The sequence below is a fragment of the Felis catus genome, chromosome A1, assembly GCF_018350175.1.
Source record: "Felis catus isolate Fca126 chromosome A1, F.catus_Fca126_mat1.0, whole genome shotgun sequence".
NCBI lineage: Eukaryota > Metazoa > Chordata > Mammalia > Carnivora > Felidae > Felis > Felis catus.
Window position 1 is genome coordinate 25,369,841 of NC_058368.1, and position 16,672 is coordinate 25,386,512.

The window sequence follows — 16,672 nt, forward strand, 5'->3', positions numbered from 1 at the left end:
CTAAAGTCAGCCACTGAAACTGACCCTTTTATTCCTATTTTATTAATATCCCCCAGCTGAATTTTAGGAAATTTGATGAGTTTACCTAAAGCCTTATTGATGATGCATGCATTTTTATTTAAAAGGGCAAAATGCCGTAACTCTGTTTCCTTTTGGTTTTGGTTTTGTTTGCTCCTTGTTGTGGCTGTTTTTCCAAATGCCTTCGCTTCTGCTGTGCCCTCCAAAATCAAAAGCCATGGAGTTTGTTTCCAAAGAGAGCTTTTGGGACGATTTATTAAATGAACCCACGAACTCAGTGGAAACTGAGAGCTACGATAACAAGGTAAGTCAGATAAAAACTCAAGCCCACCTTCCTCCAGATGTTGGAGCAGTGTGGCCCCAGGCCAGCGGGGCACTGCCTCTTGGTGCTGGGATTCATTGCTTCGTTCCATTGTTAGCATAGCCCAAAGGAGCTTTTCTTGAAACAGATGAAAATTTAAATGCCACACATTAAATCAAAGTGGGTCAGAAGAAAACCAAAGGTAACCCTCCATGGCCCTACTTTCAGAGCCCTATTGATAATATAATCACATTCCAGAACCCTTTTAAAGGTGGCAAAGCCCAAAATAAAACATTCAATTTATCTAGATATCAAGGCAAATCAGTCATTGTCGAAACCTCAATAAAAATGACGTTACATTCTAGAAAGATGGAGCAGATGTACTTTTCCCACTTACTACAGCTTAAAACCCTAGACGTTATATAAAAAACAAATAGAAGAAGCCTCTGAAGGACTCTTAAGTGTAGAGAACAAACAGGGGGTTGCTGGAGGGGTGGTGGGAGGGGGGATGGGCTCAATGGGTGAGGGGCATTAAGGAATCTACTCCTGAAATCATTGAGGCACTATATCCTAACTTGGATGTAAATTAAAAAATAAACAAATTATTAAAAAAAAAAAAGAAAAGCTTCTCAAGGGTGGAGAAAAGAAAAGGGTGGAGAGGGGCACCTGGTGGTTCAGTCGGTTGAGCATCCGACCTCAGCTCAGGTCATAATCTTGCGATTCGTGGGTTCAGGCCCCGCCTCGAGCTCTGTTCTGACAGCTCAGAGCCTGGAGCCTGCTTCAGATTCTGTGTCTCCCCCTCTCTCTGCCCCTCTCCTCCTCGCTCTCTCTCTCTCTCTCAAAAATAAAATAAACATTAAAAAAAATTGAAGGGTGGCGAGCGATCAGACTGGCTAGTAACCTCATGACCCAAGGGATGACATGGTGGGGAGTTTCCTGAGTTCTCTTTTTGCTTCGTATATCCCTGGTGATTAAGTGCTGAAAGACAGCAACTCAGAAACCCCAACAAGCAAGCCTGCTGTCTCTGACCGAAGGACGAGGTATGGGGGGGCAGCCTCGCAGGACAGACATTGAGACAACAGCCTGTGCCATGCAGGCTAACACCGCAGCAGCTCGCGGCAGCTAGCCTTCCCCACGTCCTGCCACCACGACCCCTCAGAGGGACACAGAACCGGCCCCCCAGAGTCCGCGGATGTCCCTTCCCCAGCTGGACCCCATAACCAGAGAGGAGATGGGAAGTCGCAATAGTTTGAATAAGCCTTACATCTACAGTATGCTGTGTCCTCTTTCCTGCATGAAGATTTTGCACCGCTGGTGCAAGCTGGAGGCTCTAATTTCCTGTGTCTACTTACATCTAAGATTTGCACGCCGATTCAGGCGGAAACATTATTATGCATCCTTTCCATTACAGCGAAGAAACTTTCTCAGGACTGTAGGTACTAACGACAATCACAGGACTGAAACTTTGTGTCCCTGGAACTCAAAATTAAGCCGGTATATTCTTCTGAATTTACAATAGAAAAGGTAGATGGATTTTTTGTTCAGCAAGCGTTGGAACCTGGATTGTTTCAAGTAGAAACTTAAATTACTCAGAGCCCTTCGGCAGCCCTGTCCGCTGAGCTGTGCCGTACCGGATGGAGCTGCGTTCTGAGGCACAGGGGAGGCACCTCCCGGGAAGTTGTGCACAGCACACGGCGGGGGAGGCGCCGTGTGGCAGGTGCACTACACCACGCCCGCCCCCACCCAGCCCCAGACACTGGCCTCCTCACATAGGCAGCCGTGCGGGTTGGAAGGCAGCCGAGCAACGTCCCTGGAGGCAGAGGTGGACAGGCGGGGCCAGAGCAGGACAGAAAGAACGGCGCAAATGCCACATGGCACCTATAGCTGAAAGACCTGTCGGTGTGGACTTTTGAGGCCCCTTTTGGGGGAATCCCGGAAGCCACTGGGGTACAAACTAAAGAGAGGGCGCTAGGTCCTTCTATTTGGATAGGGGCTCTCACACTTCGGCTATTCTGACAGTTCGGCTCCCTTTGCTGCTTTTAGTTCACGATCCACGCTTGTTTTAATTCCGTGACGTCCCCATGCCTCACAAACCTGGCTGTGCAAATGTTTTCGGTCGCGGGAACCAGAGATTCACCCAGGAGAGGTCTCTGGGCATGGAGAACCCAACACTGGGGTACTCGCTACACCTGCCATGGTGAGGAGGCTAGCTCGACTCTACAGGCAGGGGAAGCAAATGAGACAGACCTCTAAGAAGTCACGTGTGCTGGCTAAATCGAGTAGGGTGGCACAGCCTGGACGGGACGAGAACTTCAACGAGGCCCACCCCGTGGGTCTGTTGTCGGGTGGGCCACAGCGGGCACCGTGGTGTCTGGGGAACAAAACTCAGAATCCAAAGACGATGGGGCGAGATCACCGGCCCAGGCAGATAGGAAGTCACTCCATCCCACGGGAAGAACTGGCAACAATGAGGAATTTCGAGGCGGCCATATTGGTGCCACGGGCCTTAACCTCTACCTGCTCAGAAGCAGACTCCGGTTCTAAGAGATAAACTGAGGCCTACAAAACATTTTAAGAGTTTACTTGAGCATATGTCGATTCGAATGGTGTGCCACCAGATCGGAAGTGGTTAGGAAGTGCTCTGCTGGTGGGAGCTGGGGAGAGGCTTTTATAAAGAAGAGGCAGAAGCAGAGCAACAAAACTTTTGCTTGGCCGTCGCTTAAAGCCCATTTGACCACGTGCGACTGGTGGTCCTTAGGTTTCGATTCATAACATTGAGGCATTTTATAGGCTTAGATTTTGGCTGGCTTACCTAGGCCCCATGACACGAGAGCCACCCGCCTCTGTGTACTAGCCTGCTTGGTTAGCTAACTCATCACCCCCAGTTGGAGAGGAGCTGTGGAGTCTGGGAATCAGGCAAGCCGGACCTGAGGCTCCCCAGCCTGCCCCCCCCCCCCAACCTGGAAAAACCCAGCCAACCACAAGCTACATTCTTAAATTTGCCCCAGCTCACACACAACTTTGGATATGTCGGTCTTCCGCTTACCAGAGGAGGCTAATACGTTAACGGCATACAGTACGTTATCGGATGTTGAACAGCCATAATGACCTCAACCTCAACCTCACGTCGTGAGCAGGGCGACGTGAAAGCTTCACGGGTATTAGAATCACAGATTTGGGATTGATTGATCAGATTTACAAAACAAGAAGGCAGCTTGAAACATCATTACTTTGGAAGAATCTCTAAAGGCAGAATTGGTCGCTACTATAACGTGTTAGGCGTTAGGTGCTACCCTGCTTTCCTGAAGACTGCCATCCTTCACAGTGAAGCGACCACTAGGAGCTTGGCCTTTCCTGCAACTCAGAAAGCCTGGTATGCCCTTAAATCATGGAAGCATTTTTAGGCTCTACAACCATCTCCACATTTGGGGAATGGAGTCTTTTATGCTCTGAAAAGACTTATTGCCATGCTTCTGTTAAAAAATTAATAATAATATTACCTATTATATATATTTTATATATGTGTGTGTATATATATGTGTAGCGAGAGAGAGAGAGAGAGAGAAAGAGAGAGAGAGAGCAAATGGGGGATTGAGGAGTATGAGAATAATGGAAATAGTCTTTAAAACAAATCTTCCTGGCCGCCCTACTGTTCCCAGGGTTTGTGTTTTCCTACTAGCATATTGAAATCTCACCAGGCACTTTGGGGAGTCAGAAAAGTGCTTAATTATGGTAAGCCATTAATCCTCCTTTTCCGGGTATTTCATTCTATGTTCCTTTTGTAGGTTCTCAACAGCTCCTATCAGGTAGTGTTTAGGACCGTGCTCAAAGAAATGGCTGCTCGCCAAGAACTGGAAGAGGATATTGACATCCCCCTGACTGGGATTCTGGAGAGTGAAACCAGGAGGAAACTGGGAATTCTGTAAGTGACTGGAGAGATCAAGCTATTGGTCAGCGGGTTCAGGTAGGCCAGCGGTGGCAGCCCGGAAAGCATAAACTGGGCCACCAGAGAAAAGACCAAGGCCAGGGCCAGGCAGGTGCCCTGAGCCAAAGAGCGAGCACAGAAGCAAGAGAAGGTCAAGGGCAGGTAGACAGAATGATGTGGTTGCCACCAAGAGCAAGGAAATCTACGAGCACGGGAGGTACAGGATAGGATCAAAGGCTGGCAGTGACAGAGGTTGGAGACCCAGGGCAGGAAAAGTCTTGGAGGTACCATGAACTTATACAGAAGTCCGGGGAGCAAGGGTCAGAGCCCTGGCCTTTCTTTTAATAAAAGGAGCAACGGGGGGGTCAAGATCTTGGGCATCTGCCAAGAAATTCCCTAGCTTCATCATAGGCTAGCTAATGCTTTTCCATGCTCCCTGGAGTGGGAAAAGCCATGATCTGCACCGACCGGGAGCGATGGCCAGAATCCCCATTTGGAGTGGGGAATGATAAGGCTATTGCAGACCGTTGCTGGCACCAAATCTTTCTAGTTGTCACGGCCCCAGGTCACAAAATGTCCCCAAACTCCCATTTGTCCGTCCGGAATGTGCTGCGGAGAAACCTGGATTTTCATTTATCCAACTATCAGAAATCGTAGCAAGCAAGGTGCACGTTCCAGCCTCCTGCAAGTCTTTTGCAGACGCTGGCAGTGACACCAAGGAACCAGCTGTGGGGGTACAGGGTGCCCTGCGTGACCTCCTTGATGAATTGAAGCTTTCTCCAAAACCAAGAAGAGAGGTTGACTGCCAGCAACTTCTGCTTTGGGCTCAGTAGAGTCCTGGGGCCAGACACCCCTGAGGCTTCTCTAGGAAAGGAGAAAGCAGAATACACAGAGTGAAACACAAAGAATATCCAAGCTTCCAGATCCTTACACAGCTACAAAAACAAACGCAAAGTAACTTCGCTGTGAGTTACCGGGCCCCATATGTGACATTTCCCCACCTATTCCATCCCACTTGGGTCTATAACCAAGGTTCATTCTAATCTGATCGCACTCAACAAATATTTCCTGAGCACCTACTATGTGCTGATCTACTATGTGTAGATCAATCTACAGAATATATAGTCAATCTATAGAATAGCGGGGATCTCAGAGTCTCTGCCGTTGAGGAGCCGGCTGGCAAGAATAGGCAAAGGTGGGCAAAGAGCCAAGGGAGGAAGCTTTTCAAAAGGGCCTTGGGTGCCTGTGGCTGGATCCCCTCACTGGAATTTAACCCTTGCGAACGTTTGGCATCCTGCTCTCGACCTTTAAGTCAGGCTTCACCCCACCCCCGGTTTGGTCCCTATCCTTTCACAGATGATGGCAGGCTAGGTAACTGCTTCGATTCCATTCAAAGTGCTTGCAGATACAACAAATAACATTCAATGCAAATGGACCAGGAAGAGCTCATTCTCAAGTCCCGCCACTGCTTCTAAAGCACAAACAGTAAACCTGCTCTCTGCCCGCCAAAATAGCACAGCCCTTTCCAGCCAAAGGTATTTGCTTCCTGGGGTTACTTGAGGTTAAATTATTCCACTCTCCTCAAGGAATCTGAACTGAGCACTTGAAATCGGTCAGGTCAAAGGCCTTCTTCTCAGATCCAATTAAGCCTGGGCAGCTCACTCCTTTCAGCACATTCCCTTTCAAAGGGGCTCTGATCTGAGAACCAAGAAACGCAGCTGCCCCGGGAGACCACCCTTATTTGGAACAGAAACAGCCCAAGCCAGTGAAATCCCAAGACGACTTGCTTTGTATATTGACAGGAGAGGGGGTAAGGGCTTGATTATTTTGAAGAACCAGCCGTCAGTGTGGCTTTCATGAGGAGTCATTTTGAATGAGAGTATTTGAAGTTTTCCCACTAAACGCAAAGGGGTTTCAAGTGACTCTGTCCAGTTCCCAGATGGTGCTGTTTTTCCCAGCTATTTCCAAATGTAACCTTCACTGGGATATGCACCAGCCATAGAGAAAAATCAAGCTGCATGAGCTTAACTCCTAGAGCTGGTTTCACATTTGGACCTCCCAGTCCTGTCCTAGCTCCCAAGATGCCCCTTGTTGAATTCGTTTAGAAGGATTTGGGTGTCAGCCTAAACTCCAGGAGGGAAGCACTGGGTCAACACCATTGTACTGTCCCTTTATTCCTGAGTACTGAGTGGAAGAAAAACAGCCCCCGAAAGCAGAGGCACGAGCCCAATTCTTCAACAATAGAAACACTCGGCAGGTTCTAGCACTGTCTACACTGTGTAGCATGACACGTAAACATGCATTCGAGATAATTCACTTTCTCTTTAGGTTGAAGAAAAATTTTGGAAAATACAAGCAAACAATCCTCTGGATTATGAAGAAACGTGAAAGTAAGGACTACTCCCCCATTTTTCCATCCTGTGATTGCCTCTTACCTTCTGCCACGAACCCTAAAGGAGGCAGAAATGCTCACTGCCTAACCACAGCACCTACTGGACTAGCAAGGTCCTCGCTTCCAGGGATAAAATACCAAGCAAGATGGACACAGCCTGGGACCCCCTTATCCTTTTTGGGGGGACTGTGGGTAAAGATAGATAAGAAAGCAGGGGATTCATGTATGGAATGGTTAAGTGCTGTGGTAGGAAGAGAAGTCCATAGAGCCCCATAAGAAGGGATCTAAACTAGACTGGAGGGGCTACTTAGATCATTACCAGATACTGAAGGCATCTGAGGTCCAGCTGTTAAGATTTCCCCATCATGGTGGTTGCCAGTGTTTTTAAGTTTAATCATGGAGGGGGCATCTGGGTGGCTCTGTTGGTTAAGCATCTGACTGTTGATTCTGGTTCAGGTCATGATCTCGGGATCATGAGGTTGAGACCCACTTCAGGCTTCACGTTGAGCATGGATCCTGCTTAAGATTCTCTCTCTCTCTCTCTCTCTCTCTCTCTCTCTCTCTCTCTGCCCTTCCCCTGCTCTCTTTCTCTCAAACAAATTCTTTAAAAAAAATCTAATAATGGAAAACTTGGGCCAAGAGCCAAAGCCATGAGACTATTTCATTCAGAGACTCAAAGCCACCACATGGAAATCTTTAAGATTACTAGATCCAACTAACACAGAAATGTCAACAATACCCATGGCTAACCAGTCCTGGTACTTTTTCTCCCTGAGCCAGGACACATCCTCAGATTCCCTCCCCAGACCATGTTCCAGGCCCCCAATACCAATTTATGCCCCTGATCGAACTCTTAGGGAATAACTTCTGTGGACCGGGTTATTTTCACGTAGTCTGATTCAAATGAGCCTTCATAACCACGTGAAGCAGGATAAAGAAGCTAAAGGCTCAGGGAGGCTAAGGGACTTAACCTGAGATCACCCAGTCGTCGTGTGGGCACGAGCCGCATGCTGCCCGAGACCTCTCAGGCCAAACCTGGGACTCATCCCCAACGAAAGGCTAGTGTTTCTGGGGAAGAAAAAGAGGGGGACTTCTAAGCCTAGGTCTCGTGCACTCACTGGAACTAGGAGACAAGAAGGAATGGCTACCTTCGGCTTCCATAGTGGGAAGGCCCTGCCTCCCACCAAGACTCACACAATGGGGTGCCCCCAAAACAAGGAGGGGGGTTCAGAAGCTCAGCAGCCAAAAACACAACACACATTATCTATTCCACTTATGATACTACACTTGTCTACTGCTCATATTTCTGTTCCCTCTGGGCTGTAGATGCCTGTGTCTTTTCTTACTTGCCACTTCAGTAAGGCACACAGTAAGCACTCAATAAGTGTTTTTGTTGTTGTTTTTAATGGATGTGGGCATGTATGATTTTTTTTCTTTTTTTCTTCTTTTTGCTCCTTTTGGGAGATTAAGGCCTCTCTGGATACTCCGCTGCCACACATCCAGGATAGGACTTCCAATTGGAGAATAAGATTTTAATATTGTTGAACGCCCATAGTGCCTCACGACTACCCCTGCCGACTCCCTGCTCCTCTGGGCAATTGAAGTCTAGAAGGATTGAACTTTTTTTTTTTTTTTTCAACATTTATTTTTGGGACAGAGAGAGACAGAGCATGAACGGGGGAGGGGCAGAGAGAGAGGGAGACACAGAACCGGAAACAGGCTCCAGGCTCTGAGCCATCAGCCCAGAGCCCGACGCGGGGCTCGAACTCACGGACCGCGAGATCGTGACCTGGCTGAAGTCGGACGCTTAACCGACTGCGCCACCCAGGCGCCCCAGGATTGAACTTTTTATGCAAAAAAGCAACACTTTGAATTCTTTATACAAAAAAAAGCAACACCTTGAACTTTTTGTACAAAAAAACAACCCTTCTAATAGATAAAAGGCATCCCCTCCATGTTCTGGTTGTAGACAGTCCCAAAGAAATCTCCCAGCCTCTTCCAAGATACAAACTCGCTTACTTCCAGGATGCAGACCATTCTGTATTCTACACACACACCTCCCTGTCTGCACACGCTGATTCCCAAGCCCAGGCTGGCTTCATGAATGTGGGACCTCTGATCAGTCACACGGGACCCAATACTTTGAAAGGTGCTGCGCTTGATTCAATGCCCTGGGCTCACCGTCTTGAACTTCTTAATAATATTAGAACAAGGACCTCTGCATTTTCGTTTTGCATGGGGCCTCTCAAATTAAGTGGCCTTTCCTGTTCAGAACCATCTAGTCTGGGAAAAGAGGTGGGAAGACACTGAATCATGAGCCATCAAAATTCAAAGCTCCCCGAGTGAAGGCCACAGATATATTGACCCTCTACTGGGTGGCAGGCACGGTGTAGAACATGATTTCACAGTACAATAAAACCTTGGATTGTGAGTAACTTGTTCTGCAAGACGAGCAAACCTTTCTGATAAATTTTAACTTGATAAATGAACGATGTCTTGCGATACGAGTGGTACCGAATGTCACGTGATCACAACTGAACCAACGGTTCTTGAAATTCCCTTTGATGCACGAGTGCTTTGGATTGCAAGCATGTTTCCGGAAATGAATTATGCTCACAAACCAAGGTTTTACTGTAACTCAGTAGGTAGCTGTAGGCATCATTATTCCATTTTAAAGGAACAGAGGCTCAGAAAGGCAGCCTAAAGCCTCCCCCTAATGATGGCACAGCCGGATGTATAGCACAAAACAAAGCGTCCACGGTTTTAGCATTCCAATAGGGGAAAAAGATGAGCATATATATGTCCTCTTTTGTCATTACCATTTTAGAAATGTTTTCTATTAATTTTTTTTTAATTTTTTTTTCAACGTTTACTTATTTTTGCGACAGAGAGAGACAGAGCATGAACGGGGGAGGGGCAGAGAGAGAGGGAGACACAGAATCGGAAACAGGCTCCAGGCTCCGAGCCATCAGCCCAGAGCCCGACGCGGGGCTCGAACTCACGGGCCGCGAGATCGTGACCTGGCTGAAGTCGGACGCTTAACCGACTGCGCCACCCAGGCGCCCCTCTATTAATTTCTAAGAGACACTCACAAACAGTGGCTGGGCTCACTTCAGCTTTTTCTCTCTGACAAATCATTATCATTTGTAAGCAGGCACTGGAGAAGGAAGGTGCTTCTCCCAGGGAGACTGAGACCCCCTTCCAAACTTCTCACACAGGGTTCCAAATGACCCTGCCCTCCCACCTCTGTCTCCTCATTTTCCTGCGGAAAAGCCTCCTCTCCGAGTTCTAGCCAGTGGCCTCCTTAGTTTCTCAGACGTGCCGCTGTCCCAGATTCTTCCTGCTGCTCCCACGGCTTGTCTGACGCCCGCCGAGAGTCAGCTGCCCTACTAATCTAGTTCCAAAATTCAACTCATATAGAAATTGACAGAAATGATGATAAAAAGAAACTTGTTGCTGTGAAAACGAAGTTGAATACTTTCAAAAGACTCAATAAGAAAATAGCTTTTTAATTTTTTTTTTTTTTTTTACATTTTATTTATTTTTGAGAGAGAGAGAGAGACAGAGCACAAGTGGGGGAGGGGCAGAGAGAGAGGGAGACACGGAATCCGAAGCAGGCTCCAGGCTCTGAGCTGTCAGCACAGAGCCCGACATGCAGCTCAAACCCACGAACCATGAGATCATGATCTGGGCCGAAGTCGAAGGCTTAACCAACTGAGCCACCCAGGCACCCCAAGAAAATAGCTTTTTAAAAAACTTTTTAGGGGCGCCTGGGTGGCTCAGTCGATGAGCGTCCGACTTTGGCTCAGGTCATGATCTCGTGCTTCGTGAGTTCAAGCCCTGTGTCAGGCTCTGTGCTGATAAATGAACATGGAGCCTGTTTCAGATTCTCTCTCTGACCCTCCCCCGTTCATGCTCTGTCTCTGTCTCAAAAACAAATAAATGTTAAAAAAAAATTTAAAAAAGAAAAACACTACTTTAGGGACACCCAAGTGGCTCAGTTGGTTGAGCGTTCAACTTCGGCTCAGATCATGATCTTACAGTTTGTGAGTTCGAGCCCCGCGTAGGGCTCTGTGCTGATGGCTCAGAGTCTGGAGTCTGCTTCAGGGAGGATTCCATCTCCCTCTCTCCCTGCTCCTCCCCTGCTCACTCTTTCTCTCTCTCTCTCTTAAAAATAAATAAAACATTAAAAAATATAACACTACTTTAAATTTATATGTGGACAGAACATCCATTAAAGATTGGGGAATATACAGAATTTTTTAAGTCTGTGATTCTGCAGACTGCTTACAAACTACCAAAACTGAGAATTATAGATAATAAATTATTAATGTGCTTTGAGCAAAAAAGATCACAGAGTCCAGCATCAGAAGCGCCCACAAAGGAGGTCTTGCCCTGCATTTTGTCATGGCATACTGGGACACCTGGGTGACTCAGTCGGGTAAGTGTCCAGCTCTCGATTTTTGTCTCAGGTCACGATGTCACGTTTCCTGAGATCCAGCTCCACATCCCAAGCCTGCTTGAGATCCTCTCTCTCCCTGTCTTGCTGCCCCTCTCCCACGCCGATGTGCCCGCACTCTCTCTTTCTCTCTCAAAATAAAGAAATAAACTTTAAAAAAGAGTAACGTGGGGCACCTGGGTGGCGCAGTCGGTTAAGCGTCCGACTTCAGCCAGGTCACGATCTCGCGGTCCGTGAGTTCGAGCCCCGCGTCAGGCTCTGGGCTGATGGCTCGGAGCCTGGAGCCTGTTTCCGATGCTGTGTCTCCCTCTCTCTCTGCCCCTCCCCCGTTCATGCTATGTTTCTCTCTGTCCCAAAAATAAATAAAAAACGTTGAAAAAAAAAATTTTAAAAAAAAATAATTAAAAAAAAAAAGAGTAACGTGGCACGCTAACACACATTTATGTTTTAAGTTGACATAACGGGGTTTGAAGCGTTTCCTATTTTTTGTAAATGGCTCCCCACTTTTGCCTATTTTGTAAATTACCAGAATTAGCAGCCATGCTTGTTAGCAGCGTGTGGCTGGTATGTCACCTTCACACCCCCCCCCCCCCGCCAAGTCTGGACTGGGTGGTCCTCACCACGGCATCTCGCATCTAGCCTTGGACCGGCACACTGTAGGCCCTTGATAAATGCATTTTGAGTGGACGGATGCCAAACTGCATCTTCAGAATCTTCAAGAAAGCTGCAACTTCAACCCTTACATTTCTCTCCAGAGACCTGCCTTTTCCACCATCTGGCAGCCTTCGCCACTTGGGGGAATATGGCCGATGTCTCAATCCCTCAACCTGTCTGAGAAAGACAGAGCCAGGCCTCCTTTCTCTTTTCTACCAGACTTCCTCACGGCCAAAACTGCGGAGACGTCGACTTTCACATTTCACTTATGGAAACAACCACCACAAGGTGAGGAGCCTGTGACAGAGGCCAAAAAAACTCGTCGTGTGGTTTATCGGAAGAAGAAATTGGAAGTAGATACGGGATGGGTCCACAGCAAGACTGAGGTAAGTATGGCAGTGCATTGGTGTTGTCACTTTGTGCAGGGTTTTTGTGGTGGGGGGGGAGGGGGGGAGGGGGGTGGGGATGAGACACACACATAACATCAGGGAGTTGTCAGAACTAACATACAGTGTGAATACAAATACAGAGGCACACCTGAGTGTGGGGGTTATGGGCAGATTAACCGGGGCTTTTATAGGGTTCACTGAGACTCTTCTCCCTTCGGGCCCCGTCTTAGGCATTTGGGTAAGATTGGGAGGAGGAGGGGCGCCTGGGTGGCCGCAGTCAGTTAAGCGTCCGACTTCAGCCAGGTCACGATCTCGCGGTCCATGAGTTCGAGCCCCGCCTCGGGCTCTGGGCTGATGGCTCAGAGCCTGGAGCCTGTTTCCGATTCTGTGTGTCCCTCTCTCTCTCTGCCCCTCCCCCGTTCATGCTCTGTCTCTCTCTGTCCCAAAAATAAATAAACGTTGAAAAAAAAAATTAAAAAAAAAAAAAAAAAGATTGGGAGAAGGAAAATGGAAGTGTATAATATAAAGGTCCATCCCCTAAAAAATTTAAAATGTACACAAAAATCAATCCCGGGGAATGGCCGGTTAAGAGGGTATATGGGTAGGGTCACCCTACGCTTGCCTCCTACCTCAAACACAGCTAGAGAAACATCAAATCTTTCTGAACTCCGAAGAAATCGATCAGAGGACCGAGCAAACAAAGCTGCATGTCTACAGGCAGAAAAAAAACAAAAAACAAAAAACAAAAAACGGCCACCTTGTGGAAGGTAGGAACCACAAAGAGTTGATTTGGGGGAGAAAAGAGCCGCAGGTGCTGAGGAGGTGAGCAAAGAAAGAGAGAGAGAGAGAGAAGAGTGAAAACATGCACCGGGGACTTCACGGGGAAAACTCTTCCCCGAAACTGTTGGCTGGGAAAAAGGAGAGGGTTTAAATACCGCCAGCTTTTTTTAAAAAAAATTTTTTTTATTTTAACGTTTATTTATTTTTGAGACAGAGAAAGACAGAGCATGAACAGGGGAGGGTCAGAGAGAGAGAGGGAGACACAGAATCGGAAACACGCTCCAGGCTCTGAGCTGTCAGCACAGAGCCCGATGCGGGGCTTGAACTCACGGACCGCGAGATCATGACCGGAGCCGGAGTCGGATGCTTAACCGACTGAGCCACCCAGGCGCCCCAATACTGCCAGCTTTTATACACAGCGGATTACAGGGTCCGAGTCTGAAGTTTCAGAGGTCAGGGGGATCGCCAGGGTGGCCCCTGGTGGTGCTGCAGCAGGAGTGGGCAGCTCAGTCCGAGGATCCCCCAGGGTGCCCTGGGAGAAGTGGTTCCCGCGCCGGGAGTGCATTTGGTAGGGGGGATCTGGCCTTTCCGCGGGCAAAGGACCCGGTGGGCACCACTGAGCTGCCGCATTCACCAGCACGGGAACAAAGATGCCCGCCGAGGGCAGCGACCTTGGCGCCAGCTTTCTGCTGCGATTTACCATAAACTCCGAGCCACCGCACAGTCACGCAACCACTTTCTGGAACAAGCCAGCACCGGCCACAGGGCACGGAGACTCTCCCCCAGAGGATCAGTACTGGGCTGCCCCACGGGGGTATCCGAAAGTTAGTTCTGAAACACAGCCATGCCTGAGAGAAAACCCGGGAAAGCTGTGCCACCTGACAGGTGGACAGCTCAAACACACACAGAGTGCAGGTGGGGATCTGACAGAAGCCAGGGACACAGAAGGGGTGACTGTTTGCTTATCTGTGAGGGCTTCCTGAGGAGTGGCAAGCACAAGCTCCCTGATCCAGAGATGAGAGGGGGGCAATGCAAATTGGTGCAGCCGCTCTGGAAAGCAGTGTGGAGGTTCCTCAAAAAATTAAAAATAGACCTACCCTATGACCCAGCAATAGCACTGCTAGGAATTTATCCAAGGGATACAGGAGTACTGAGGCATAGGGCCACTTGTACCCCAATGTTCATAGCAGCACTCTCAACCATAGCCAAATTATGGAAAGAGCCTAAATGTCCATCAACTGATGAATGGATAAAGAAATTGTGGTTTATATACACAATGGAGTACTACGTGGCAATGAGAAAGAATGAAATATGGCCTTTTGTAGCAACGTGGATGGAACTGGAGAGTGTGATGCTAAGTGAAATAAGCCATACAGAGAAAGACAGATACCATATGTTTTCACTCTTATGTGGATCCTGAGAAACTTAACAGAAACCCATGGAGGAGGGGAAGAAAAAAAAAAAAAAGAGGTTAGAGTGGAAGAGAGCCAAAGCATAAGAGACTCTTAAAAACTGAGAACAAACTGAGGATTGATGGGGGGTGGGAGGGAGGGGAGGGTAGGTGATGGGTATTGAGGAGGGCACCTTTTGGGATGAGCACTGGGTGTTGTATGGAAACCAATTTGACAATAAATTCCATATTAAAAAAAATAAAATAGAACCACAAGAGAAGAAAAAATAAAATTAAAAAATTAAAATTAAAAAAAAAATCTCTTGGGGCGCCTGGGTGGCGCAGTCGGTTAAGCGTCCGACTTCAGCCAGGTCACGATCTCGCGGTCCGTGAGTTCGAGCCCCGCGTCGGGCTCTGGGCTGATGGCTCAGAGCCTGGAGCCTGTTTCCGATTCTGTGTCTCCCTCTCTCTCTGCCCCTCCCCCGTTCATGCTCTGTCTCTCTCTGTCCCAAAAATAAATAAACGTTGAAAAAAAAATTAAAAAAAAAAAATCTCATTCCTTGCCCACCTGCAGTGACTAACCGCAGTGAGCTAAACAGTATTGCCAAAAGGAGCCCAGAGCCACTACACAAAGCCCCACCCCCTGCGCCCTGCAGGTGCATCTTCACTAGGGCAAGGCCGCCTGAGAATCAGTGCAACAGGCTCCTCCCCCAGAAGACCAGCACAAACCACTCACATGCACCAAGTCTACTGATCACAGAGTGCCGCAAAGCTTCAGCTCTAGGGGAAACAGGATCTAGCTTCCTTTTTATTTTTATTTTTTAATTTTTCAATGTTTAATTATTTAATTTTTTATTATATATATATTTTGGATCTAGCTTCTTTTAACAAGCAGACCAAAACACAGCTAGGATCTAGATTTTTTTTTTCTGGACAAAATGACAAGACAGAGGAATTCACCCCAGAAGAAAGAACAGGAAGTAGAAACCAGCCAGGGGTTTAATCGATACAGATATAAGTAAGATGTCTGAATTAGAATTTAAAACAACAATTATAAGGATACTAGCTGGGCTTGAAAAAAAAAAGCATACAAGACACTAGAGAATCCCTTACTGCAGAGGTAAAAGAACTAAAATCTATCTAGTCAGGCCAAAATTAAAAATGCTATACCCAAGGTACAAACCTGAATAGATGCCATAACAGTGAGGATCAACAAAGCAGAGGAATTAATCAGTGAAACAGAAGATAAAATTATAGAATATAATGAAGCTGAAAAGAAGAGGGAAAGAAAGGTATTGGATCATGAAGGTAGACTTAGGGAACTTGGCAACTTCTTAAAATGTAATAACATTCGTATCATAGGAGTCTCGGAAGATGATGAAAGAGAAAAGGAGGCAGAAGGTTTATATGAGCAAATTATAGCTGAAAACTTCTGTAATCTGGGTTTATATGAGTAAATTATAGCCGAAAACTTCTGTAATCTGGGAAGAACACAGACATCAAAATCCAAGAAACACAGAGAACTCCCATTAAATTCAACAAAAACTAGGGGTGCCTGTGTGGCTCAGTCGGTTGAGCGACTGACTTCGGCTCAGGTCATGATTTCACAGTTCGTGAGTTCGAGCCCCGCATCAGGCTCTGTGCTGACAGCACGGAACCTGGAGCCTGCTTTGGATTCTGTGCCTCCCTCTCTCTCTGCCCCTAACCCACTCACATTCTGCCTCTGTCTCTCTCAAAAATAAATAAACATTAAAAAAAATTCAACAAAAACCAGCTATCACCTAGACATATCATAGTCAAATTCACAAATTACACAGACAGGGAAAGAATCCTGAAAGTAGCAAGAGAAAAATTCTTAGCCTAAAAGTGAAGACAGATCAGATTCACAGCAGATCTGTCCACAGAAACTTGGCAGGCCAGAAGGGAATGGCAACAAGCTGAATGGGAAAAATATGTAGCCAAGAATACATTATCCAGCGAAGCTGAAGAGAGAGAGTTTCCCAGACAAACAAAAACTAAAGGAGTTTGTGCCCACTAAACCAGCCCTGCAAGAAACATTAAAGGGGACTCTCCAAGTGGGGGGGAAAAGACCAAAGCAACAAAGACTACAAAGGAACAGAGAACATCACCAGAAATGCCAACTTTACAGGTAACACGATGGCACTGAACTCATATCTTTCAATAATCACTCTGAATGTAAATGTACTAAATGCTCCAATCAAAAGACAAAGAGTATCAGAATGGATTTTTTTTAAATCTATATGCTGCCTATAAGAGACTCATTTTAGACCTAAAGACACTTGCAGATTGAAAGTGAGTGGATGGAGAACCATCTATCATGCTAATGGACGTCAAAAGAAAGCT

General features: G+C 47.1%; 1 protein-coding gene across 3 annotated transcripts in view; it reads left to right on the forward strand.

Annotated features, from left to right (window-relative positions):
* The window catches only part of ERICH6B (glutamate rich 6B), a 54,276-nt gene that overhangs the window by 22,314 nt on the left and 15,290 nt on the right, over positions 1–16,672 (forward strand). For all 3 annotated transcript variants that reach the window (XM_019826676.3, XM_045053212.1, XM_045053211.1), the window contains exons 6-9: positions 234–322; positions 4,105–4,241; positions 6,573–6,634; positions 11,969–12,135. In XM_019826676.3, coding sequence (XP_019682235.3) covers positions 234–322; positions 4,105–4,241; positions 6,573–6,634; positions 11,969–12,135 — 455 coding nt within the window. The remainder of the gene's footprint in view (positions 1–233; positions 323–4,104; positions 4,242–6,572; positions 6,635–11,968; positions 12,136–16,672) is intronic.